We start from the raw sequence: 26,982 nt of genomic DNA on the forward strand, positions 1-26,982 counted from the left end.
CTACCAGGGTATTGGATAAGATTCACTAGCTAAACTTCACTTTGCATCTCTGTATCTGGATTAAAGAGGTTAATTAGTTGAAAACAGGTCAATTTCACTTCTTTGGAGTGGTGCAGAGGATTTTCTAACACAAAACTCAGATGCTATAAAAAGACAAGATTAACAAATTTGATTGCATAAAAACTTCAAATTTCTATAGCAGAAAACAAACAGCAAACTGAGAAATAGTAGCAACTATTGTGACAAAGAGATAATTTTCTTAATATACAAAGAGCTCTTACAAATAAACCCAATTAAAAATGGGAAAAGGACCGGGCACGGTGGCTCATGCCTCCCAGCAATCTGGACCAAAGTGAATATGAGATGCTAGTGGGGCAGCAAGGAATGGTGGACACAGACATTGCCTGTGTCTCCTCTGCTCACACACAGGCTCCTTTGTCCCATCAGACCTTGCTTACTGGCTGGGTGCGATGACTCACGCCTGTAATCTCAGCACTTTGGGAGGCTGAGGTGAGTGGATCACCTGAGATCAGGAGTTTGAGACCAGCCTGGCCAACATGGTGAAACCCCTTCTCTACTGAAAATACAAAAAGCAGCCAGGTGTGGCGGCAGATGCCTGTAATCCCAGCTATTCAGGAGCCTGAGGCAGGAGAATTGCTTGAACCCGGGAGGCAGAGGCTGTGAACCAAGATGGTTCCACTGTACTCCAGCCTGGGTAACAAGAGCAAAAAAACTCCATCTCAAAAAAAAAAAAAAGAAGATGGCAACAGCAGAGCATTGTACACCTGCCCCACTTCTTCCCACCCTCCATTGCTTTTTCCTAGGCAACCACCTTCAAACTTAACACTGTTAGCTTTTTCTTGTATTTACTTTCCTATTTCCAAAAAGCATTGCTAGACTCTCATTTATTGATTTTCCAGTTTAGATATTATTTGGAAGGTTGAGATTTAGCACCCTTGCATCACTTCCTGTAAGTACATTTATCCCCTCACCTTTCATCCCAATTTAGTGTTAACATATTTGGATTAAGTCCATATTCCACGTTTTCATTATTATGGCTGTAAATCTTGATGGCTGAACTAAGTGTTGTAATAAGATGGCATTTCTGTTTTTTGTTTGTTCGTTTGTTTTTTGAGAGTCCCATTCTGTTGCCCCAGCTGGAGTACAGTGGTGCAGTCTCAGCTCACTGCAGCCTCCACCTCCCGGGTTCAAGTGATTCTCATGCCTCAGCCTCCCAAGTAGCTGGGATTACAGGCACCTGCTGCCCCCGCTCAGCTAATGTTTGTATTTTTAGTAGAGATGGGGTTTCCATGTTGGCCAGGCTGGTCTCGAACTCCTGACCTCGAGTGATTTGCTACCTTGGCCTCCAAAAGTGCTGGGTTTATAGGCATGAGCCACTGCGTCCCATCTAGATGGCATTTCTTTTTAAGAATAAGTTTTTTTTTGTGCTTCATTTTCGTTGCTTCTCCAGGCCTTCCAGATCCTCTTAACAGTTTTATAAGATGTCTCTTAATCCGGTTTTCCCAAAGGTAAACCCTACCAGATAATCCAGCAGTTCCCTTCTTTCCTGGACCCTCCTCCCAACTTCCCTCTGTCCTCTAGTTTAGACTAGAAGCTTTCTAGGCCTGACCCAAAATATTCATGGAGGGTCTTCCTGTTTCTTGGATCCCATGCTACTTTTTTTATGGGGAGGTACCTTTTTTTTTTTTTTAATTTGTTATGGTGGAGCACATCCTCAAGTAGCTTTCTGAGAAAGAGTGCATGGAGGTAAATGGTTTGCCCATCTCAAAGTGTCTATTCTTTGATCGCATCTGATTGATATTTTGATTTGATATCAACTTCTGAGTTGGAAGTGACTCTTCTTCAGAATGTTGAAGGCATTGTTCTGTTGTCTTCTAGTTTCCAACATTGCTCTGAAGAGGTCCCATACCATTCTGATTTGAATGTGACCTTTTACAAAATCTGGAAGCTTTTAGGACTGTCTTTCTCTCTCTCTCTTTGGTGATTTTAAATTTTACAATATATGCCTTGGTCTATTTTAATTTGAGGGAGCACTCACTGGACTATTTTAATCTAGAAACTTGTGCCCTTCGGTTCCTGAACTGTTGTTGTATTATTTATTTGATAACTTTCTTACATTTTCTCTTTTTGGAACCCTTAATATTAAGCTATTCTCTCACTTTCTTATTTTTAAAAGTTTTATACTTTTTCATCTTTCTGTTTTCTTTTATTTTCTATTCTTCTTTCTTTTTTTTGAGACAGGGTCTTGCTTTGTTGCCCAGGATGGAGTGCAGGGCCACAATCATGGCTCACTGCAGCTCGAGCTGCCAGGCACAAAAGATCCTCCTGCTTCAGCATCCCGAGGAGCTGGGACTACAGGTGTGTGCCACCACACCCAGCTAATTTTTTCAATTTTTTGTAGAGATGAGGTTTTGCCATGTTGCTCAGGATGGGCTTGAACTCCTGGACTCCTCCCTCATCCTCCCAAAGTTCTGGGATTACGGGCATGAGCCAGCATGCCCAGCCATCTCTTTCTGTCTTCTAGGAGGTATCTGATTCATCTTTACTTTACAATCCTATTAAATTTTTGAATTTTTTCATTGTACTTTTAATTTCTTAAACTTTCTCATTCACTAAATAAACATTGAGTTCACATATCTGAAATACTTGGGACCAGAAGTGTCTTAGATTTTGGATTTTTTTTTTTATTTTGGAGTATTTGCATTATACTTAGCAGTTCAGAACCCCCAGTCTGAAAGTCCAAAATCTGAAGTGCTCCAAAGAGCATTTCCTCTGAGCATCATGTTAGTGCTCAAAAGTTTTGGATTTGGGGGCATTTGGATTTAGGGATTGGAGATGCTCAACCTGTGCACCTTTTGATCCTATTCTTGTTTCATGGGTACGGTATGTTCTCTTATCTCTGTGAGGTTATTACTTACATGGATTTGACTTGTTTCTTCTGTTCCTTGAAATGTTTTTCTTTCCCTTGGGTTATTTATAAAAAAATATTTGTTGCATGTTAACAGCTTTCTTGGCCAGGCGCAGTGGCTTATGCCTGTAATCCCAGCACTTTGGGAGGCTGAGGCAGGCTAGCCTGGCCAACATGGTAAAACCCTATCTCTACAAAAAAATTAAAAATACAAAAAAATTAGCCAAGCATGGTGGCTGGTGCCTGTAATCGCAGCTACTCGGAAGGCTGAGGCAGGAGAATTGCTTGAACCCGGGAGGCGGAGGCTGCAGTGAACTGAGATTGCGCCACTGTGCTCCAGCCTGGGCAAAAGAGAGAAACTCTGTCTCAAAAAACAGTTTTCTTAAAATGTGTTGGCTGTACTTCATATATAGCAAGGAGATGCAGAGACACTAACTGGGCAGTTGGTGGACTTGGGCAGGACTTTTCCAAGTCACTGCTGAAAGACTGGTTCAGATGGGGCTGTTTTGGGGAGATCCTCTAATGTCAGTCTCTGAGGTCATTGAGTGAACCAGTTTCCCCAGAGAAGAATCCTCTTGACTTTTCCTGGGAAAGTGTATGTCTGGCTGCAGCATCCAAGTGGAGAAGGGGCTTGGCATATTTCTTACCCTTCAATGTGTAGACTTTTGCTTGTCCCCTTTTCTCTGTAGGTCCTTCTGCCTTGGGCCTTCATGTATGTCCACCGTTCCTGGGCCAGAGCCTCCTGGTTCACCCTCTCCAGGGAGTGATCCCCGGCCCTCTGCTGGGTGGCAGGTGGCTGTCACTTGGCTACTTAGGGTTGGGGAGGGGATCTAGGGTCTGATCGGTTCTTACAGACTTTCAGCCCTATTGTCTTCAGCCCTCCTGGCCCTAAGGCCCTGAGGGGTCCCTGGAAACTCCATTCCTGAGCCTTTCCGGGCTTCTCCTTCTCGGTGGTTCCTCCCTGCAGGCACTTGGCTCTCAGCTTTCATCACTCTACAAAGTCAGCTACTACCTGGCCACCTGCTTCCCAGCTTCCAGAATCTTGTTGACATCCTTCATTACCCTTCATCACCCCTTATGGATTTATGCCTTGTTTATTTCCTCTCCTGTCATCATAGTGGAGTTTTGGAAGGGAACAGCGATAAATCTGTCTGCTCAATGTGCCATGTTTTTCTAGAAGTCCACTCACTGTGGGGTTGAAGCAGGGATGTGACCAGGTCCATTAGGGATGTAAGAGCAAGGATGCTGGCCTCCCGTGGAAGAGGGATTAGTGGGGTGGGGAGTGGGATTGGAAGCAGAGAAGAGTTTTGTTTGGTGGTTAGACTGGCCATGCATGGTGGCTCATGCCTATAATCCCAGCACTTTGGGAGACTGAGGCAGGCGGATCCCTTGAGGTCAGGAGTTCGAGACAAGCCTGGCCAACATGGTGAAACCCCACCTCTACTAAAAATACAAAAATTGGCTGGGCCTGGTGGTGCACGCCTATAATCCCAGCTACTCAGGAGGACGAGGCAGAAGAATTGCTTGAACCTGGGAGGCAGAGGTTGCAGTGAGCCGAGATCACACCACTGCACTTCAGCTTGGGCGACAGAGCAAGACTGTCTTGGGGAAAAAAAAAAAAAAGAACCTAGACTGTGGCCCAGGCTTCTACCTGTGTTGGCAGACAAGTTATATTATCCCTTAAGCCTCAAAAAGTGGACATGATGATGGGCCTGCCTTGTGCATGTGATATGAGGAATAAGTGAGAAAACGCCTGCAGTGCTTAGCACAGTGCCTGCCACACAGTGAGCATTTCACACACGCTCGTTACTATTCCTTCCACTGTTACCAACTGACAGATGGGATGGACTTGAACCAGGGAAGTGGCCTGAAGGGGGGGAGGAGGGTGTGTCTCCTTCCAGAGAGAGGCAGAGAATGAGAGAATGGCTTCAGAAAATCAGAATAGTAGCCACTCCCACAGCACCCCCCGGGGCTTGTTCCCAGCTGCCCCGACCCAGGGTGCTGCCCAACACCCTGGCTCTAGGACAGACAGACAGACAGACAAGTCTCTGTCCTCATTCAGCTGCTGGAATGCTTGAGGGACTTGGCTCAGGGCCTGGGGTGAGGGTGGGAGGACAGGGTGAGAGTCAGAGCCAGCCGGGGCCTCCCAGAGCCTTGGCACCAGGGAGAGCCAGACAGAAGCAGAGCAATACGTGCCTCCCCAGTGGAGGGGTGTTTGGGAGGAAGAAGAACCCCTTCTTCCCAAGGTCCTTTTGCACTTTCACCTTTGTATCCTGGGAGTCAGGCAGCAGGGCCCTCCCAAGGCCCAGGAGGTGGAAGGAAGAGGGTGTGCGGAGGTGGGGAGGGTGGCAGCAGCCTGTCTTCCAGCCTGCAGTCTTTGGTCTCCTTGCTGGGGGTGGGACAGGAGAGAGAGGGTGGGCCCCACCCCACCCAAGCAGGTTGGGGGACAGAATGAGTGAGATTCACCAAAAGTACCAAACAGTCAGGCAGTGTTTCTAGGACTTGGGGGCATCTCAGAGGCACTCATACCACCCTCTCATCCTGGCTGGTCCTGAAGCCCTTTGGCTTCCTGCATATAGATGCTTATCCAGCCAGGTAGACCCACAGGGCTGAATCCAAACTCATTCTTGCTGTGTCCACAGCCTCCATGTCCATCAGGCCCTGTATGCCGGGACCGTGGTAAAGGAGACAGACCTCCAGGTGCCTGTCCTCCAGGCCCTCACACTGTGGGGAGATGGACAGATGACCGTTGGGGATGATTGGCACTGAGGCACGCAGTCCTCGTGGGTCTGTAGGAATGGGGAGAGGGGCACCAAGCCCTCCTGGGGTCAGGAACAGTGACTCGGAGAAGGAGCCTGCCTTCTAAAGGCCGACTTCCACCCCGAGGAAGAAGGGTGCTGCTGTAAGTGGAGGGCAGGCTGGGCAGAGGCCGGGGCCATGCGAGTGGAGGGTGGGGTAGAAGAACCCTCAGGAGGTGGTGGGGGGGCGCTGGAGGGTAGCTTCTGGAGCTTGTCCAAGACGGTTGACCTGAAGAACTCTAAGAACCTTTCCGGGCTGACAGGTGCTTTAAGGGACCCTGGGGAGAGGTCACAGCATTTCACCAGTGTCAACTTGGACCTGGGTGGGGAGGAGGGGAGGCCCTGGTCCCTGCTTTCCTCAAAGCCAGGGAGAGAGGCAGGCTGGGTCACATGTGGGGTCCTTCACTTCACCCCATGGACCCCACATTCAGTGACTCCATGACCAGATCCCAGGGGTGGCCAGGGGAGCGGGCCCACAGGTCTCTCCTGTCAGTGGTGGGCAGCTCTTTGCAGTCTCAAGATGAGAGTGAGGCTTCTGACCAGAGTCACCTACTGTCTGCTCTGACCTCTTGTGGGACTGCCCAGCCCCGCTATAATTAGCTTAAGGAGGGGTGTGGAGGGGAAGGGCTGACGGGTTTGGGGATCCGGGTGTGTCGGCAGCGCAGAGGACCTGGCAGTCAGCCTGCCAGAGGAAGGAAGGGGTGGCTGCCGGCCGCCTGTGTGATTTTTCCCAAGAAGACACTGCTATTTATACCCCTGTAGCTTGGGATCAGCCTCTTGTAGATGAGGACGTGAAGGCCCAAGGCCACACAGCATCTACAGCCAGGCAGAGTAGAACTTGGGTTTCTAACTCCCAAGACAGCACCTCGGCCTGATTCTGGCAGTGGATTCTGTGAGGGTCGCCTCATGCTCCCAACTTCTCCCACACACCCAGGGTGGGCTGAGAGATTGTTGTGGCTTCAGCTGCCCAGCAGCAGGCCCGCAGGAGCCACGTGAGCAGCGAGTCAGCACTGGGGCACCCAGGAAGCAGAAGGGCTGGGCTGCAGCCCAGGGACTGTCGGTGCCGGGATGAGGCACATTGGACCTTTCAGCCCCTGGGTCAGAGGACCCCCTGGCTGAGATGGGTGAGCCCCCAGTCTACCTCCTCCAGCCACGGAATGCTAGCGGGAAGGAGGGAGCCCAGGGCCAGCTGACCCCACCACCCCCTGCTGACACTCTGCCCCGGGTGCAGGCCCAGGGAGGCTCAAGGAGCCCCAAGCCACAGGAGCACTGGGGACACTCCTTTCTCCCCGCCAGGCCTCGCTGCCATGGTTTTGAACTTGTATTTGGGGTGAAGTATTTGAGGCCAGGCTCGCGATTGAATGGGAGGAGCCCTGCACTGCGGGCAGCCCAGTGAGTAGACACAGCCTGGTGCAGGCAGCCTGGGCCTGGCTCCAGATCCTGGCCATCACATCCCTCTTGTGCGACCCAGGGCAAGTGACGTATGGGCCCTGAGTGTATGAGGGGAGGTGATGGTAGAGTCTGCCCAGGATGTTGTGAGGAGCAAATGAGAGGGTATGCCCCCAACACCTGGGACCAGCCTGGCACATGGTCATCTTGGGCACTAGGACTGCATCCAGCAGCTGCTCATCTGCCAACGCCCATGTTAGAGGATCTGCTTCCAGCCAGCATGGGCAGTCTGGGTGATTCCAGGTTCTCAGTAGAAGTCTGGTCACCTTGGCTTTCTTCTCCGCAGCTCTGGGCAGGGCCAGGGGCCTGTCACTGGCCAGGGGACTTAGAGGACCATGCAGACACCCCCTGTACCCTGGGTCTCCCAGCTGCCAGGCCCCCTCCTCTGAAATCTGGGCTTCGGGATTCCATGGTCTGATCCACCCTCCCAGCCTCTCTCCACACCTGCCTTCAGTGGTCTTGGCCCTGTTTCCTGAGCCTTTCGTGTTCTCCCAGCCTCTCCACATCTCAGAGTGTCTCTTTCTCTCCCTGCTGGACTCCAGGATCCATCACCTTTGCCCTTCTTCCCTGTGTGACCTCCCACCTGTCCCCATCAGGACTGTATGCTCATCCTGACCCTCTGGCCTGGCGCCACCTGCCCTGAGGCCACCCAGACTGGAGAACTGGAGGGTTGGTGCCTCCGCATCTCCCCTGCCTGGCTAGAGGCCCCAGGTCCCGCGGGTCCTGCCTCCCTCCATTTTTTCTGCCCAAGTCGTTGCTACTTGGGTCATCCCCGGCCCTGCATGTCTGCGTGGCTCAATTCTCCCCAGCCACTGCTGCCCCCAGAAGACCCCAAATCTTCCTCCAGTTCCTCCAGGACAGCAATGAGCCATGGGTGGGGTGGTCAGCATGCCAGGGCACTCCTACTGCTAAGCTGTAGTGGTGCCCGCCTAAGGTCCAGCAGGGGCAGCAGGCTGGTCACTGGTCCCAGAAGCAACAGCATGCCCGAGGGCTGTACAGAGTGAGGCTGGGGCAGAAGCATGTGCCAGCTGGGCCTGGGCCGCCCTCCCCAGGGTCCCCGCCTCCGTGCTCTCTGCCTCGTGGTGTTGGGTCTGGGCAGCCTTGTCTTCGCCACACCGCAGCAGCAGGAGTATGTGGTGGATACAGATGGCGCCTGCTTTTGTCTGCCAGTTTCCCCGCCACCGCTGCCAGGGAATGCCGGCTGGAGGAAGGCAGGAGTAGATAGGGTATGACAGAGGCCGGAGGCCAGCCCTGTCGGGGGGAGGTGGGGGAAACAGGACAGGCACGGCTGCCCTGGGCTCTCCCCCAGGGGAGGGGCTGCTTTCCAGACCTTGCCCTTCCACAGATGACCCGAGGTCTCTGCCTGGGTGGGGCCGTTGGAGGCTCTGTTGTGTCAACTGTGATGTGATGTTCTCCGGATCCTTGTCGGGCCTGGCTCCAGGGTCTGGGCTCAGACACAGAGGCTGCAGGGTCGGAGAGCAGGGCCACATGACAGCTTGGCATTCCAGGAGGCCTTCTGAGGGAAGGGCCCTGGCAGCATGTGCAGAGGCCTGGGATTGGGGTTGGGGTTGTTTAGCCAGCTGGAGTGCCCAGGAGGTGAGATGAGAGAGGCCGGGAGGGCCTGTGCTGCTGGCTGCGGGTGGAGGATCGGCTGAGCCGAGCGGGGAGGCTGGAGTTTCCTACAGTTGTAGGGCTCTGTGCCCCCTCCCACCTCTCCTCCTCTCCCGGCCCCACCAAGGCTTCTCCAATGGGTCTCATAGGCTGCACCCCCCTCCATCCTCCCGTCCCATCTCTAGCCGTGGGTGGGGCCTGTGCCTGGATGACCCTCCTGCCAAGGACATCATCGGCTTCCCCTCGGTGCCGCCTGGTGTCCTCTATGATGTGAGCCACCAGTGCCGCCTTCAGTACGGGGCTTACTCTGCCTTCTGCGAGGACACAGATGTGAGTGGGGCCGGTGTGGGTGTGGGGGTGTGGGGACCTGGCGGGAGGGCTCAGGGGACAGCTCTCACCAGCCCGTGGATGCCAGCCTGGGAGCAACCTCGCCTGGCCTGGGCTGCGCCCCTGAGTGACACTGTGAGACGTCAAGTGGCCTGTGGGAGAGGCCAGGGATGGGCGGCCACAGACCCAGCTCTGAATTCTGGGTCATCCGTGAACCAACTGTGACCCTTCGGACAAGTCCCTTCGCCTCTCTGGAGCTGGGTCATCCGTGAACCAACTGTGACCCTTCGGACAAGTCCCTTCGCCTCTCTGGAGCTGGCTCATAAGAGGGAAAAGGAACCCCTGTGGGGAGGGTCTATTTATCCTGGCGAAGATCGCCTGAAGTGATCTTCTAACGGGAGTGTTTCCAGAGGAGGGGCTGGGCCGGGAGAGGTGTGGACAGCTGGGGACCGCTCTGAGCAGCGCAGTCCCGGGCACCCCATACCACCACATGGTCCGGGGAGGAAGGTGGGAACAGACACACAAGAAGGGACCTTTGGGGGTCTGTGGGCCCCTGCCATGTGGAGGGCTGCCCAGGGGACCCTTGGGGACACGGAGGGGGGCAGGGTGGGTGGCAGCACTGGGTAGGGTGTGAGGGTATGGCCCATGCCCTCCTTCTCGCAGAATGTCTGCCACACACTCTGGTGCTCTGTGGGGACCACCTGTCACTCCAAGCTGGATGCAGCCATGGACGGCACCCGGTCAGGGGTGTCCCCAGTCCCGGCGGTGAGTGTGTGAGAGGCTAGACCTCCTGCTGTGACCGGGCCCTGGGGTCAGCCCCGGCTCACAGTCTTGCTTGTGCTCCTAGCAGAGCCCCACGCTCTCTGCAGCCCAAGCCCCCGTCTGCAAAGTGGAGGCACTGGGGCCAGGGCTTGATTCCATGATTCCCAGGGTGTCTTCAGCTGAGTCAGCACGTGGGCTGTTTTACTCCCCGCTCAGCTCCTCCATGTGGCCTGGGTCACAAGTGATTGTGATGATTGCGAGGGGGCCTCTCTCACCTTCCATCCTTCCCCTCTGTGCCTTTCGCAGCCTTCCCACCCACCTTGTTCTCACTAGGGTGAGGATGACTGATAGGCTTGGGGGTGGGGTGGCTCTACCTCCGTCTGTCTCGGTAGAGGTGTCTTAATGAGGAGTGCGTACATATGGGCTTCTAGCCCGAGGCTGTGGATGGTGGCTGGTCCAGCCGGAGCGCCTGGTCTGTCTGCTCGCGGAGCTGTGGCATTGGTGTATAGAGCACCAAGCGGCAGTGCACGCAGCCTATGTGAGTGTGGGGCCTAGGATGCCCTGGACAATGGGACAGAGGGACCCAAGCAGTCAGCGGATTGCAGGAGCTTGGCTCTGTCCCAGCCCCTGGCTCTTAGAAGTGTCCTGATAATGGTCAGTCCGAGTGTCCAGGCCACCTTGAGTCACTTTCAAGGAGTGTTCTGGGGGCTGACAGGGTCCCCACTGCTGACCCCTTTGCAGAGAGGGGACACTGAGGTCCAGAGACTGGAGAGACTCATCAGAGGCCACATGGCAAAGCAGCTGCTGGCTGGAAGAAGGCAGGAGAGGGCAGTGGGGAAGAGCATGGGCCCTGGACCTTAGATGGCTCAGGGTTCGAATCCCCTCTTCACCCCTTCTCTGGGCCTCCGTGTCCCCATCTATATAATAGCAGTGCCCATCCAGTAAAGTTATAGTCAGGGGCAAATGCAGTTTATGTAGGCCAGGCCCTCAGCCCTGCAGCTCATCTGTAGTGGGCACTCAGTGGGAGGGGCTTGTTGGCCTCAGGGACACAGCGAGAGTCTGAGATGAGACTGGGGGCAGCTGGGAGGCTGGGACTGAAGGGGTGGCCTGAGGTGAGTGACTTCACCTCTCTGGGCCTCTGTTTCCCCATCTAAACGGGGGGGGGCGCAGGGGGCGTGAAGATCTGGTGAGACGCAGAGGCCAGTGGTACTGTAGACCGAGGCACTACCCGGCTGATCTTCACTTCAGGAGGCCACCCGGGGCAGGCATGGGGTTCACAGCCAGCCCCACCCAGGGCCCTGTGCTTACCCAAGACTAGCCTGTGCCTCTCCCTGCCTCCTGGCCTCCAGGTTTGAGCTGGGTCGGGGCCAGCCACCCTGGCCTAGATGCGGAGGACTTCAGGAGCTGTGCTAGGTCAGACCTTTCAGCTGGCTGGGGCTCTGGGTGCTTCCTTTAGACCCGGGCTGGGGGTACTGCCACCAGGAGGAAGGCTGAGGACTCAAGGGCTCGTTAGGATGCTGGTGTCATGGGCTGGAGACTCGGAGTAGTCCCTCTAGCCAGTGCCAGTCATGCCTGCAGCTTGTCCCAGCTTCTCAACAGCCCTCTGCAGAGGCAGCCCCAACCCCACTTTATACATGAGGAAACTGAGGCCCAGAGGGTGGCCAAAGACTTGCCCACGGTCACACAGCAGGTTGGGGGCAGAGCTCAGGCTTCCTGCTGCCACCTCCCCACAGGTCCTTACAAACAGGGAGGGTGTGTCTGGGCCAGAGGGTGGGCAGCCCAAGGGAGGAGAGCAGCATGCACAAAGCTGGGCGGCAGGGATCTCGGGGTGTGGGTGCAGGAGGAAGCTGCTTGCTCTGGGCTGTGGCCATGTAGTAGCCACTCACTGGGCCCTCACTGGGGCCCACCCCGGTTCTCCCCACAGGCCCAAATACAAAGGCAGATACTGTGTGGGTGAGCGGAAGCGCTTCCGCCTCTGCAACCTGCAGGCCTGCCCTGCTGGCCGCCGTTCCTTCCGCCACGTCCAGTGCAGCCACTTTGACGCTATGCTCTACAAGGGCCAGCTGCACACATGGGTGCCCGTGGTCAATGACGGTGAGTGCTGCCTCCAGTGGAGACATTGAGGCTCAGAGGGCTGGGGGTATGTGGGTCCAAGGTTACCCTGTGATGCAAGCAGGAGGGCCAGCCTCCAACCCAAGCCTGGGCCGCTCCCACTGTCCCCTGGGGCTGCTGCTCATCCCTAGCTCCCCAGTCTGCAGCCTTACAGATAGCTACCAGCCCAGCCGGAGCCTCCAGCATGTCTGTGCTACTTGGGAGCCTCCAGCCTGCCATGGATGTATGTCACTCCTGGCACTGGGGACCCTCCCAGTCAGGTCTCGCCCCACTGCGTCTCCTTGGATGCCTGCACCAGCACCTCCCCAGCCAGGAAACCAGAGCCCAGGCAGTGGCTTGACCTCTTGCTGGCTGGCTGACCCCGGGCAGTGGTTTGCTCCCTGATAGAAGGGATTAAATGAGGTGGCACAGATGACACGAAGGGCTCTGAGCCACGAAGAGTAGCCCTCAGTGTTTGGTAACAATTTCTATTCTTATTTTTAATAACAATGACGGCCTCTCCTCTTTGCTCATGTCCCCAGCCACCTACTTGTCCCTGCTTCTTGCCCTCTAAGCCTCTGGGGTATCCAGGCCTGGGCTCCGAGGAGGACCAGGAGGGAGGTGCCAACCCCCAGTGCCTTTGACGTTGAAATTCCCTGCACGCGCTGGTCAGGAGCCCGTGGCGTGTTAGATCCCCTGCCTGCCCGCAGGCTTTGCAGAACTCTTCCCTTCTCTTGTCTCTTGTGATGCTCATGACATGCCTTTAAGGGAGGGGTAGGTCTCCCCGTCTCACATCTGAGGAAACTGAGGCTCAGGGAGGTAGAGAAGTTCACCTGGGCCAGAGGCACAGCTGAGGTGGGGCAGGGCCAGAGACAGGCCTCCCGACCCCCACTCCCAGCTTTCTTCTCCTAACCCTGGCTGGCCCCTGGGGCTGGGGCCACAGAGGGCTGGCTGCCAGCACCAGGGGCCTCCCCTCCTTGTGTGTTGCAGAACGTGGGCTGTGACTTCGAGATTGACTCCGGCGCTATGGAGGACCGCTGTGACGTGTGCCACGGCAACGGCTCCACCTGCCACACCGTGAGCGGGACCTTCAAGGAGGCCGAGGGCCTGGGTATGGGGTGGGACCGCTGTGGGGAGGGGTGTGCTCTTCATCTGGTGTCACCTTCCCCATCTCCCCTGGGCCCCTGTCCTTGGCCTCGTGGTCCCCACCCAGCTTAGAGACGGCTAAGTAGGGAAGCCTTGCTGGGGTGGATTCTTGCAGGAGTCAGGGGACCCCTGGCCCATGTGCAGAGACCTGCCCCCATGGGGAGTCCTCCTGTCCCAGACACCCCAGATAGGGCCAGCCCAGCTTGTGTGTGGCCCCTGGGCCTTTCAAAGAATGGTAGTCTTCTCCTGAAGCTTCTGAGACCCCAGCTCCGTGCCCTCACCTCTGGTCTGTTTTGCACACGTTGCTCAAGTACTGACTGTGTGCTAGGTGATGGGGCCATGCAGGTGAAGCGCTCAGTCCTGCAGGGGGACAGAACCTTCCGGTGTGACCAGTGCAGTGGAGGGAGGCCCAGAGGGCTGTGGGAGCACTGAGGAAGAAGGTCCTGGCCTGGGGAAGTCAGGGAAGGTTTCCTGTAGGAGGCGGAAGTTGAGCCGAATCATAAAACTCAGAAGAGATGGAAAGGGCATTCCAAATGGAGGAAAGAGCTTGTGCCAGAGCCTGGAGGCAAGAGCTTATGCCAGAGCCCTGGAGGCAAGAAGGGAAGGCAGGGCCAGCTATGGGGCCTTGAGTGCCAGGCTGAGAAGCTTAGATTTCATCCCAGAGATGCAGTGCAGTGTGGTGGATAAAGCACTGGCCCTGGAGGCTGTTCATATCGCAGCAGGACGCTCATGTACGTTACTATCCCTGTCTGCCTCACTTTGCTCATCTGTAGAATGGGGATAACAATAGTACCTATGCTATAGGGCCGTTACCCATGAGCTTACACATGTGAAGTGCTGAGAGTAGTGCCCGGCACGTGATGGGTGTGACGGAAGTGAATGAATAAAAGGCCACATGGGGATGAGGAGGGTGTCCCAGGAGAAAGGCCTGGGCACTTTGGTTTTTTTTAGAAAGAAGATGCCAGCTGGCCCTTAGAGTAGGGGATGGATCCATCCTTATGATGAGACCAGTTTAGGTCCCCAAGAGAGGAGTGACGGGGCATGGCCACGGGGTCAGGATTTGTGGCACTTCTGCTGCAAGGTTTTGGTGACCCACGACAGATCCGAGCAATTTAGGGAGCTCAGACTTTAAAGCGAATGGCGAAATCTTTGGCATCAGCAGGCGGAGGCAAGTGGGGAGAGACGTGAGGGGAGCGGGTTGGGATAAGCAACCTTCTCACCCTGGGCACAACCTATGCACAACCCGTGGCTGACAGGGTATGTGGACGTGGGACTGATCCCAGCCGGCGCACGCGAGATCCGCATCCAGGAGGTGGCCGAGGCTGCCAACTTCCTGGCACTGCGGAGCGAGGACCCGGAGAAGTACTTCCTCAATGGTGGCTGGACCATCCAGTGGAACGGGGACTACCAGGTGGCAGGGACCACCTTCACATACGCACGCAGGGGCAACTGGGAGAACCTCACGTCCCCGGGTCCCACCAAGGAGCCTGTCTGGATCCAGGTGCCTGCCTCCCGAGGCCCAGGCGGGGGGAGCAGAGGCGGAGTCCCCAGGCCCAGCACCCTCCATGGCAGGTCTCATCCTGGAGGAGTGAGCCCTGGGTCAGTCACAGAGCCTGGCTCTGAGCCAGGCCCTCCTGCTGCGGCCTCTGCCTCAGTTTCCCCATCTTTAAAATGGCCCAGTCGTGTAGCTGCAGTTCACAGAGGTGGCTGGGGTTAGCTCCTTTAGGACTGGGTGGATGGAGAAGACACCTCGTGCTCATGGGCCCCCGCCTGCCCACCCAGCTGCTGTTCCAGGAGAGCAACCCCAGGGTACACTATGAGTACACCATCCACCGGGAGGCAGGTGGCCACGGCGAGGTCCCACCGCCCGAGTTCTCCTGGCACTATGGGCCCTGGACCAAGTGCACAGTCACCTGTGGCAGAGGTGAGAAGTGGGGCAGGCACAGCCCCGCCAGCAGGGGCTTCGTCTCTGGACAGGGACACTGGCTTCAGCTCCCAGCTCACTGCTGGGCCACCACAGGTTTGGAAGTTCGCTTCTCTGAGCCTCAGTTCCCCATCTGTGAGATGAGGCTAGCGACTGCCCCGTGTCCCAGGCCCTCTGGGAGGGTAAATGGATGAGGCAGGTGGGTGCTGGCTCGTGGCGCGTGCTCAGTGTGCTCCAGCTCTTGGCGTTCTCCCTCCAGGGAACACAGCTCCCCCTCAATAGACCAGTCCAGTGGCCCCTCACCACACTGACTTATTTCCCTGAACTATTTATAAAAAGTAGGGCAATTTCATTAACTCTGACTCTTCCTCCCCATATTTCCCTGTCTCCCCCCATGCTCCTCAGTCTCCTCTGTCTCCTCCCCACTGCTCCTCAGTCTCCCCTCTGCCCGTCCGTCTCCCCCCATGCCTCTCAGTCTCCCCCCCGACGCCCAGTACCCCCCATGCCCCTCGGTCTTCCTCCCCCAACTCGGTCTCCCCCGTTGCTCCTCGGTCTCCCCACACCTCAGTTTCCCCCTTTGCCTCTTAGTCCTCCCCTTTTCCCCTCAGTCTTCCCATCATTGACACTCAGTGTCCTCAGGGTCTCAGAATCGGGAATCTGAGATACAGACACTTGAGCATTCCTTCAAATGCTATTATGATGACAAAATGAAAATGGAGAACTGGGCAGATAACTTCCAAAGCTAGGAAACACATTTTATCTAATACAGCTGTCTTTATTTATTTATTTTATTTTATTTTGAGATGGAGTCTTGCTCTGTCACCCAGGCTGGAGTGCAATGGCGCGATCTCAGCTCACTGCAGCCTCCGCCTCCCAGGCTCCAGCGATTCTCCTTCCTCAGCCTCCCAAGTAGCTGGGATTTACAGGCACGCACCACCATGCCTGGCTAATTTTTTATTATTAGTAGAGACGGGGTTTCACCATGTTGGCCAGGCTGGTCTCGAACTCCTGTTCTCAGGTGATTCACCCGCCTTGGCCTCCCATAGTGCTGGGATTACAGGCGTGAGTTGCTGCGCCTGGCCTAATACGGGTGTCTTTAAATGGACAAACTTGAAAACCAACAAATACATTTGCAGCACTAGACATTTGGGGAATTCTTTCAGCAAATTGGCTGCTTCGCAAGTGGACCACTTGGGAGCGTCTGCAGAGGCAAGTGCCCTGTGGTGGCTGGAACAGGCAGGGGTTCTTTGTCTCAGGCAGGAAGTCCCAGGTGCACAGTCCAAGCTGGTGGGACCTGGAGCTGCCTGGCCCTCAGCCACACCGTCCTTGCCACAGCAGCCTCCCCTCCACTCCTGCTTGCCACAGACAGTGTCCTCCCTTCCAGGGCTCTTGCAGTGTTCTGGGCAGGAGGAAGGAGAGGGCAAAGGGCTGACTCCCAGTGAGGGACTTGTGCCTTTTTCTCCCGAGCCAGGACTGTGTCCCAGACCCCCCCTAGTTGCAAGGGAGCGGCAGTGGGGTGTGTTTTCAGCAGGTCCTATTGCTGCCTTGAAAAAAATCAGAATTGGTGAGGAAAGAGGGGGATGAGTGTGGGGTGGAGCAGAGAAGGCAGAGCCACCAGCAGAGGGGGTCCTGCAGCTGGGCCTCAACAGGCAGTATGGAAGTGAGTGTCCAAGGTGAGGAGTGTGGCTGTGCAAAGGCCCCAGGGTGGGCAGTGGCAGAGGGTGTGAAGGACAGGAGCAGTGCCAAGGCTGGTGTGGGGGTGGAGAGCAGGGGCTGCCCCTTGATGCCCCATTTCTTGTCCAGATGTTCTCTGAGCCATTGGGAAGGGTGTGGATGGTGGGACGGCCTTGACGCCATGGCTGGGTTTGCCTGCTTAGCAGTAGCTGGCACGGATCGAGCTCTTAGGATGTGCCGGGCACGGGCCAAGCCTGCACACGCAAGAACACACGCAGTCCTCCCTCCAGGGCTTGGAGGAGGCAGGATTGTTGCTCCCACTTCACAGAGGAGGACGCTGAGGTTCAGGGATGAGCTGCCCAGAGTCTCAGCCAGGAAGCAGAAGGTCTGGGCACCCAACCCACTAAACCTCCACACTCTGCCACCCCTTCAGGGGCAGCCGGAGGGGAGGTTACATAGGAGAGGGGGTGGGTGAGAACCAGGAGGACAGCGAGGAGGCAACAGTGGAGGTCTGCCTTCATCCTGACGTGGGCAGTAAGGCACTGTTCTGGGAAGGTTCTGGCAGAGAAGGTGTCTTTGGGTCTTGGGCGGTGGGCACCTGGGTGCCAGTTCCAGGCTGAGCCCCATGGCCCCTAGGTGTGCAGAGGCAGAGTGTACTGCTCGGAGTGGTAGGCAGGGCCTGTGGACGGGGAGCACTGTGACCCCCTGGGCCGGCCCGATGATCAACAGAGGAAGTGCAACGAGCAGCCCTGCCCTGCCCTGCCCTGCCCTGCCCCGCGATCCCGCCCCGCGATCCCGCCCCGCCCTATGATCCTGCCCTGCGATCCTGCCCTGCCCTATGATCCCGCCCTGCCCTATGATCCCGCCCCCATCCCCCACCAACTCCCCACCCCCAGGCGTCCTGGGTCTGCCACAGGCCCCTACATCTGGGTCCCTGAAGGCCCCGGGGAGGAGCAGAGGGAGCCGGGCTTTCATTCTCTTCCCAAGGCTGAAGCCCCAACCCCTGGTCACCCCTCACCCCAGCCTGGACACCTGTGATCCTCCTCTTTGGGTCCCTGGATATGGAACTAGCCCTCAGGTCATGCTTAGTTTCCCTGAGTGGGGAGGGTGGAAGGAGTGGAGGGGCTGTGCTATGTCACCAGGCTTTGAGGGCAGGAAACTTACCTGGGCTTGGAGCTCTGGAGAATCATCCGCTGGCCTCAGTCCCAGCTCTACCCAAACCCTGGAAGCCCAGCCTGGCCCTCCCTGCTGGTGAGCCTGCCAATGCCACCTGACGCCACACTGATGCCACCTGTGTGCCCTCACCAGGTGGTGGGCAGGTGAGTGGCAGCTGTGCTCCAGCTCCTGCAGGTCTGGGGGCCTCTCCCGCCGGGCCGTGCTCTGCATCCGATACGTGGGGCTGGATGAGCAGAGTGCCCTGGAGCCACCTGCCAGTGAACCCCTTCCCCGGCCCCCTACTGAAACCCCTTGCAACTGCCATGTGCCCTGTCCGGCCACCTGGGCTGTGGGGAACTGGTCTCAGGTGAGTGTGGGATGGGAAGGGGCCCACCTCCAGCTCCACCCTTGGTCTTCGGCTACAGGGAGGCAGCCAGCCTTCCTGGAGCCCTCGTGGGTGGGAGGGAGTCTGGGCACTCCAGGGTCCAGCCCCTGACTCTAAAGCCTCAGGGATCAGGAAGCCCCTGGCAAGCCTGGCCACAGCCATGGCCTTGAGCTGGGCAGGGCCAGAGAGGGCTGGCTGGGGTCTCTGCCACTCTGACATCGGGCAGTGGACAGGCTACCCAGCCTTGCCCCAGCGTCCCCTGGCAGCCCGCCTCCCAGCCTAAGCCCTTCATCCTGGCTTCCCCTGCAGTGCTCAGTGACGTGTGGGGAGGGCACTCAGCGCCGAAATGTCCTCTGCACCAATGACACCGGTGTCCCCTGTGACGAGGCCCAGCAGCCAGTCAGCAAAGTCACCTGCTGTCTGCCACCCTGTCGGTGGCCCCTGGGCACACTGGGCCCTGAAGGCTCAGGCAGCGGCTCTTCCAGCCACGAGCTCTTCAGTGAGGCTGACTTCATCCCGTGCCACCTGGCCCCACGCCCTTCACCCACCTCATCACCCAAGCCGGGCACCATGGGCAACGCCATTGAGGAGGAGGCCCCAGAGCTGGACCTGCCGGGGCCCATGTTTGTGGACGACTTCTACTACGACTACAATTTCATCAACTTCCATGAGGACCTGTCCCACAGGCCCTCTGAGGAGCCCGATCTAGACCTGGCGGGGACGGGGGATCTGACGCCCCCACCACACAGCCGTCCTGCTGCGCCCTCCACGGGTAGCCCCATGCCTGCCACAGAGCTTCCTGCAGCCAAGGAGGAGGGGGCACCGGGACCTTGGTCCCCTAGCCCTTGGCCCAGCCAGACCAGCCGCTCCCCACCCCCACCCTCAGAGCAGAACCCTGGGAACCCTTTGATCAATTTCCTGCCTGAGGAAGACACCCCCATAGGGGCCCCAGATCTTGGGCTCCCCAGCCTGCCTTGGCCTAGGGTTTCCACTGATGGCCTGCAGACGCCTGCCACCCCTGAGAGCCAAAATGATTTCCCAGTTGTCAAGGACAGCCAGAGCCAGCTGCCCCCTCCATGGCAGGACAGGACCAATGAGGTTTTCAAGGGTGATGAGGAACCTGAGGGCCGCAGAGCACCCCACCTGCGCCCGAGACCCAGCCCCATGCTGCCCACTTTGTCCCTGGTCGGCAGCACCCACTCCTCTCCTAGTCCTGAAGTGGCGGAGCTGTGGACAGGAGGGACAGTCACCCGGGAGCCAGCTCTGGAGGGTGGCCTGGGTCCCGTGGACAGTAAACTGTGGCCCACTGTTGGGGTAGCTTCTTCCCCTCCCCCTCCTCCTCCTCCTCCTCCTCCTCCTCCTCCTCCTCCTCCTCCTCCTCCTCCCATAGTCCCTCTGCCGGAGATGAAGGGCAGGGACAGTTCCCTGGAGCCGGGGACTCCCACCTTCCCAACCCCAGGACCAGGTTCATGGGACCTGCAGACTGTGGCAGTGTGGGGGACTTTCCTCCCCACAACCCTGACTGGCCTCGGGCACATGCCTGAGCCTGCCCTGAACCCAGGACCCAAGGGCCAGCCTGAGTCCCTCAGCCCTGAGGTGCCCCTGAGCTCTAGGCTGCTGTCCACGCCAGCTTGGGACAGCCCCGCCAACAGCCACAGAGCCCCTGAGACTCAGGCACTGGCTGCCAGCCTGGCTGAAGCGAGGCCCCCCACGGACCCGTTGTTATCAGGAACGCCAGCTGGCAAGCGGGAAACTGGAGCGAGGCAAGTGGTGTGAGCTGGATGGGCAGGGAGTTTGCGTGGGACCTTGGTGACTGTTTCCTCATCTGAAAATGAGCAGAGTGGGACACAGGCGCCATCTGTCTCGCCTCCCTCGGGGCAGGGGTTCCCAGGATTAAGGGGATGAGGGGACCCCGGGGCCCATTCCTGGGCAGCACAGGGGGCCTTAGGGAAGGCAGGGGCAGGCACACTCTGGCAGCACAGCACGCCCCAGGATGGAGCTGGCTCAGACAACTGTGCAGTGAGGAGGGTCCCCGCGTGGCCACCAGGCCTAGTCCTCGTCCTCGTCCTCGTCCTCGTCCTCGTCCTCGTCCTCGTCCTCGTCCTCGTCCTCCCCAGCAGGCAGCAGCTTCCCTGAGGCTCTGCCTGGCTCCTCCAGGCTGGGCTCAGCCCACTGCCACCTGGCTCCGCCCTCAGTGGCTCCACCCTCCTCTGGCAGTGACCTGCAGGGGTCTGAGCTCCAAGAAAGAAGCTGGTTAGTATCCCCTCCCTGGGTCCCCAGATGGTAACTGCTGGAGAAGCAAGCTTCTGTTCAGATCCCTAATTTGGAGGTGGGAAGGGGCAGGCTGAAGCTTTATACAGCGATTTGGCTGCTGGTACCAGGACCCAGCCTTCTTTCCCTGGTGCCGCTGGGAAGTGACGAGGCTGGTCAGGATAACTGGTCAGGGGTGCCCACAGGGTCCCCTCCCCCCACCTCTGTACCAATGACGCTGGAATACAGGCCCTTTGTCCCATGTGAGCAGGGACGGCTGGTTGCTGGGGGGATTTGACTTTTCATCCTCACAGTCTTCCTGGGAGGTGGGTGGAGGAGCCTATTTTGCAAATAAGGAAACTGAGGCCCAGAAGAGGGCCTCTGTCTTGCTGAGGTCTCGCTAGCCTAGGTGGGTAGTTTCCTGGCTGTGGAGGCCTGGCGGGGATGGGATCTGCCTGGCTTTCACGGGTTTGTGCCCCGCAGTGCTCCACCACCTGCGGCCTGGGTGTGATCTGGAGGCTGGTGTGCTGTAGCTCCGGCCGGGATGAGGACTGCGCCCCGCTGGCCGGCCCCAGCCTGCCCGCCACTGCCACCTGCCACCTGCCACCTGCCACCTGCGGCCCTGTGCCACCTGGCACTCAGGCAACTGGAATAAGGTACGTGAGGATGGAGCCAGGACAGGTATTCCCAGGGGATGGGGTGGAGCCCTGGTTCCCCGTGGCCTGTGTTCTGAGAGTGGTAGGGAAGGGGTGGGCCCCAGGCTGCACGTCTGTGTGCCCGATCGCACTGGATTCCGAATCTCTCGGGAGTCTTCTCATCTTTGTCTGGCTTGGCCTGTCTCCTTCTCTCTGTATCTTTGACCCCATCTGGACTTGTCTTTCACCAGCTTGCCTTTATTCCTCCCTTTCTCTGTCTGTCCCAGCCCATGGCAGCCCCTGGCCATGCCACCTTTTGCCTGGGGCCTGCCAGCCTTGGCGTCTCGTTGTGGTTCTTCAGATATTTCCCCCGGGCTGGGGCGTGGGCCTGATGCCTTTCCTGCCACACGCCTCACAGGGTCACACCCGTGTGCCTGCACGTGGGTATCTTGGTCCCCAGTGCTCCCGTAGCTGTAGTGGAGGTTCCTCAGTGCGGGACATGCAGTGTGTGGATACATGGGACCTCCGACCACTGCAGCCCTTCCATTGTCAGCCCGGGCCTGCCAAGCCACCTGCGCATCGGCCCTGTGGGGCCCAGCCCTGCCTCAGCTGGTACACATCTTCCTGGAGGGAGGTGAGGCCTGGGCGTTCAGTTGGGGGGAGGGGATGCCCTCAGACCCTGGCTGTGCCCTGACTCCTTCCCTGCCCACCCAGTGCTCCGAGGCCTGTGGCGATGGTGAGCAGCAGTGTCTGGTGACCTGCCCGGAGCCAGGCCTCTGCAAGGAGGCGCTGAGACCCAACACCACCCAGCTCTGCAACACCCACCCCTGCACGCAGTGGGTGGTGGGGCCCTGGGGCCAGGTGAGCCGGGCTGCGGTGGGGAGCAGGGAGCAAGTGCTTGGCGGCGCCTGGTCAGTCCTGGGTTGGGTGAAGGAGCTGTGGAGTGTGTGCTGTGAGCCAGGCTCTCTGTGGCCCTGTCACTGGATGAGGCCTTGCCATGCTGGTGCTCACACCTGCCAGGGAGAAACAGAAAAGGAAAGGGCGCCTGTGCTGTGATGTCAGGGAAGGCCTTCCGAGGAGGGGTCTGGGGTTGAGACCAGAGGGAGGAGTCAGTGATGCCAAGGACAGGGATCGAGGGGACAGCAGGTGTGAAGTCTGAGGCAGGAATGACGAGCTTGGGGGGACCAGGGAGCCCGGCAAAGGCCAGCAGCAGAAGGGGGCAGAAGAGGGGCCTCAGATGGGCAGGACACCTTCTGTCTGGACTGTTTGGAACTGAGGGGTTCAGAAATCTCAGATTTGGGCCCTGAGCTGGGTCCTGGAGTCAGCTGGGCCAGCGTTTGAGTTTTTGTCCCACTGGCTGCTGAGTGACTCTGGGCAGGTTGCTTTGCTTTGCTGGGTCACTGTTTTCTCATCTGTAAAACTGGAACAGCTTAGGAGAAGAGGGTCAGGAGGATTAAATGAAGGAACGCAACGAAGCACAGGGCTGGGCACAGCACGACACTGGCACAGACTCAGCGCATGTTTAGGGCTGGTAACAATGAAGCCTGGCGGGCTGGGCCCCGGCTGTGAAACTGTCTCCTCCCCTCTTGCCCATGGGCTGCGGCAGGTCCTCTGCCCTATCCTTCGGGCACAGCGGTGTCTCGCCCACGTCTCTGCCCACTGCTGCATCAGGGCTCCATCCCGGGGCCCCTGCCCAGGCCTCTCAGGCATGTCCCGTGTGAGGGGCTCACTGCCCTGCAGCCCCGAGGGCTGTCCCACGGTTCTCATGCCCCTTCCCTCTGCAGGAGCTGATCCCACAAGTGAGAGTGGGGTTCCAGCACAAAGTGGGCTCTAGAAATGGGACCAGGTCCTCCAGGAGGCACTGAGGGGGCGGCTGGGAGCAAGGGCAGGCCAGTCAGGCACAGGGCACAGGGACGGCTTCCCAGAGGAGGTGTCCCTGCCCCCACTGCTAGGGCTGGCCCTGAAGACACTCATTCCTCCCCTGCTCCCCGCAGTGCTCAGCCCCCTGTGGCGGTGGCGTCCAGCGGCGCCTGGTCAAGTGTGTCAACACCCAGACGGGGCTGCCCGAGGAAGACAGTTACCAGTGTGGCCACGAGGCCTGGCCTGAGAGCTCCCGGCCATGTGGCACCGACGATTGTGAGCCCGTCGAGCCTCCCTGTGAGTCCCCCGATCCCAGGCTCTCTGCTCAAGTGAGGTGGGATGGGGAGGGTGATGGGGAAATGGGGTCGTCAAACCATTGCGTCCATGGCACCGGCTGGTTCCATCTGTAGTCCGGGCTCAGGAGCCACATGGCCACTGAAAATCCTGATGCCACAAGATGCCATGCTGGAGGCTGGGCTGTGCTGGGAGTCAGTCAAGGGGTGTCCTAGCCACACAACATCCCGCAGGCAGCTGTCTGGCATCAGGGGAGAAGAGGGAGTGGCCCTGGCCCCTGAGTTGCTGTGTGAACCTGGGTAAGCTCTTTCTCCTCTGAGTCTCAGTCTTCCCACAGTGAAGCCAGGGATGGCCCTGAGGCTGTGTGAAAACGGCCTGGGTGAATCCCTGTCCCCACTCCTGGCCTGTCCATTCCCTGGCTAGAGGACTGCCTAGAGTGAGCAATGGAACCGCAGGAAGGGCCCCCCTCCCCTGCCCCCGACACATACACACACGCGCACACACACACACACGCACACACGCACACACACTTCCTCCAGCTGCAGCTGCTCCCAGCAGTGCTGAGGGCAGGAAACAGGGTGGCCCTGGAGTGTCACCTGGGCTCCCCTCACCAGCTGTGTGGCCTTGGGCTCCATTTCCCTCTCAGGGCCTTCATGTGCTGAATAAAGGGGCTGCCAAGCCCCATCCTTGCATAAATGAGGTCTGGGCATGAAGGACGCAGCACTGCATGGGCATCCAGGTGGTGCTCAGGGAAGGCAGCTTTTTCCCCTCTCCCACAGCCATTGTCATCCCCAATTGCAAGGTCAGGGAGAGGGCCTGGGGCCGCCCCTGTCAGTCCAAGGAATCCAGAAGCTGTGGCGTGAAGAGCTGCGTCTCCTGTGCTATTGGCTGTCTGCTCCCTGACCCTAGGACAGAGTCCTCAGCCAGGGCGCACTCAAGCTGACATTCGGGGCCTCCTGCAATCTCCCCGGTCTGCCTTCTCCCCTTGTCCAACACAGCCTTCTCTACCTGCGCTGGCTCCTGAGCAGCCCTCATTTGGGCTCAGAGTGGCCCCTGCCGTGCCTCGCTACCCTGCCTCTCGTAGGGGTGGCCTTCCTGCCTCAAACCCCATTACCTCAAGGCCCAGTGGCAGTGCCCCCACCCTGTCCTGCCTGCCCTCAGCATGCACCCAGCCAGCATCTCAGAGCACTTCTGTGTGCCTCCTGAGCTGGGTGCTGGCACCACATCTCTCGCCTTCATGGCTAGGGCTGGCCACTGCTAGAGCGGGGTGGTTATGATCCCAGGGGGCAAGGACCAGATGGGGCAGAGAACAGGACCTGAGGCCCCTGGGGGCCTAGAACCAAGGACGGATGGCCCAGGAGGCTCTGGGCTTGCAAGGTCTCCCAGGGGCAGGTGTGAGTGGGCTGCAGGGAGTGGGCTATGGGGGCTGGTTAGGTGGCTGAACTAGAAGCTGTCCTAAGTGAGGAGTTTTCTGCCATCAGTGAACAGTGGAGGGGGGGCTGGGAAGGTGTCCTGGACTTGGAGACCTGGAATTCCCAGATGTTCTGCTGGTTTGTGGGACAGTTGGCAGGACATGTGGAAAGCCGGGAAACTCGTGTGTGTGTGTGCTCACTGCAGTGACACAGCACGGCCACATCCGTTTGCTGTGGAGGTGGGGTTGACAGAGGAGAGAACCGAGGCCCAAGAGGTGAAGCAGCTTGTCTGAGGTCACCCCGGGTGACCAGGATGCAGGCCTGCAGATGTGCACTTTGGAGCTCTGCCTGGAGCTGGGGTGGAGAAGCCTGCCTGCTGCCTCGTGCCCTCTGCCGGGCCTGGGGGATGTCCCAGGCCCAAGGCTGGCTGCTGTCCTCCTGCTCCTCCTGCTCCTCCTGCTCCTCCTGCTGGAGTAAGCAGGGCCTGGGGTTTGTTAGCAGAGGCAGCAGCAGTAGCAGCAGGAGCAAGAGCAAGGCTAGGAGGCTGGAAACAAGCCACATGCCAAAATAGCTCTGATAACCACGGGGCAGGAGGGCCCAGCCAAGCCTCAGCCCTGACAAGCACAGCCTGCAGCCAGCCTCCCTCCTCAGTGGGCCTGGGCTCAGTCCCTGGTTTCCACTGATGGCCTGTAAGGCCCACTCTCTCTAGGCTTCGTGGCCCACCTGAGAAGTGGAAGGCTGGCCTGGGAGATGGGACCCTGTGACTCAGAACCCGAGGCTGAGTACAGCCCCCGTGGCTGGAGGTGGTCACGGAGGTCTGGCAGGACAGATGCACTGGGGCAGGGGGCGGTGGCGGGAGTCAGGGGCAGAGGCCGCTGCAGGCTGGCAGGAGGCCCCTGGGACCGCAGTTCTGTGCCAGGATCTGTCAGGGAACACCAGGGGTGAGCAAGGATGGAGATGGGGTGGCAGGGCATCGCCCTGGGCAGGCTCTTTAACAGGCATGTGAGGGGGTCAGGGTGGGGTCTCAGGACCTTTCCTCCAGAAACCTCAGCCCAGCAGTGCCCATTTTTGAGTTCTGGGGTTGGCCATGAGCAGGTAGGACAGAAACAGCAACAGCTGGAGACCTGCAACTCTGGTTCAGGAGCCGCTCCAGAAACCAGGGCTCTCTGCTTGGTGGGGAGCTGCTGGAGCCTCCTTAAGGTGGTTGGGGTGGGGAGCCAGGTTCTGGGTACCCCAAACCACTGGTTCTGATGCTCCTCTGCCCCCCCACTCCAGGCTGTGAGCGGGACCGCCTGTCCTTCGGGTTCTGCGAGACGCTGCACCTACTGGGCCGCTGCCAGCTGCCCACTGTCCGTACCCAGTGCTGCTGCTTGTGCTCCGCCCAGCCATAGCGCCCGCTCCCGAGGCCATCAGCGGGTTGCCTGCCGCTGACCATGCCAGGATGCACAGACCAACCGACAGACCTCAGTGCCCACCATGGGCTGTGGCAGAGCTCCCGCCCCCTGCGCCCTGCTCCCTGTGCCCTGTGCCCTGTGCCCTAATGGTGCTAACCCCCTCTCACTACCCAGCGGCAGGCTGGGGACCTCCTTCCCCTCGAAAAAGGTATTTTTTTATTCTAACAGTTTGTGTAACATTTATTATTTTACATAAACGAGTATCTACCATTCCAAAGCACAGCGTGACTTCATCTTGGATTTGGGGAATCTTAAAAGTGAGAAACTCTTCCCCCGATCCCTCTGCCCAAAACTCCACCGCCACAGCACCTCGGCAGGCGCGGCTTTTCACCTGCTACTCTGGGGCAGATCTGCGGAGGACAGAGCAGCAAACGAGTCCATGAGAGCATGGCGTCTGGTGAGGCACGGGCCTTGGAAGCTGGGGGGCTGCTGCCCAGGGAGGGCTGTCTGCAGAGGGTGGGGGTTCTGGGGGCAGGAAGGTCTTCTGGGCAGGGGCACAGCTTGGCCCTTACTTGCTGCCTGCCTCCAGCTCAGGCTCCCAGCCTTCCCTGGGGCCCTACTCTGTAGTCCTCCGAGACCTGTTCCATAGGGATTGAGCCCACCTTGTCACTTGCAGGGACTGCCCCTTGGAGTGATGGGGACTGGGGCTCCCAGGGGCACCTCCCTGGCCCTGTTGTATCTGTTGACTGTTCTGCAAAAAGTGGACGGAGAAGAGGGGAGCAGGCTGGCCAGCTGTGCCCTACTGTGTCTGTCCCAGGACTTGGAAGGTAGGGAGGGAGCATGGCCAGGGCGGCTGCCTGCAGGTGCGTGTCCTGCTGCTCCCCAA

The 26,982-nt window shown here is 58.5% G+C and overlaps 1 protein-coding gene across 1 annotated transcript; it reads left to right on the forward strand.

Annotated features, from left to right (window-relative positions):
- The first annotated feature begins 9,852 nt into the window (after positions 1-9,852).
- LOC129013878 (A disintegrin and metalloproteinase with thrombospondin motifs 7-like) lies at positions 9,853-26,894 on the forward strand. The gene is given in 18 exon segments (XM_063652804.1): positions 9,853-10,414; positions 11,801-11,970; positions 12,958-13,078; positions 14,370-14,614; positions 14,896-15,044; positions 17,206-17,214; positions 17,362-17,472; positions 18,020-18,233; positions 18,561-19,968; positions 19,971-20,014; positions 20,985-21,054; positions 21,057-21,157; positions 21,597-21,770; positions 21,851-21,997; positions 23,131-23,293; positions 25,978-26,068; positions 26,070-26,553; positions 26,773-26,894. Coding segments are annotated over 17 exon segments (3,417 nt in total). The 5' UTR covers positions 9,853-10,278; the 3' UTR covers positions 26,134-26,553; positions 26,773-26,894.
- The last annotated feature ends 88 nt before the right edge of the window (positions 26,895-26,982 follow it).

The sequence above is a fragment of the Pongo pygmaeus genome, chromosome 16 (assembly GCF_028885625.2).
Source record: "Pongo pygmaeus isolate AG05252 chromosome 16, NHGRI_mPonPyg2-v2.0_pri, whole genome shotgun sequence".
NCBI lineage: Eukaryota > Metazoa > Chordata > Mammalia > Primates > Hominidae > Pongo > Pongo pygmaeus.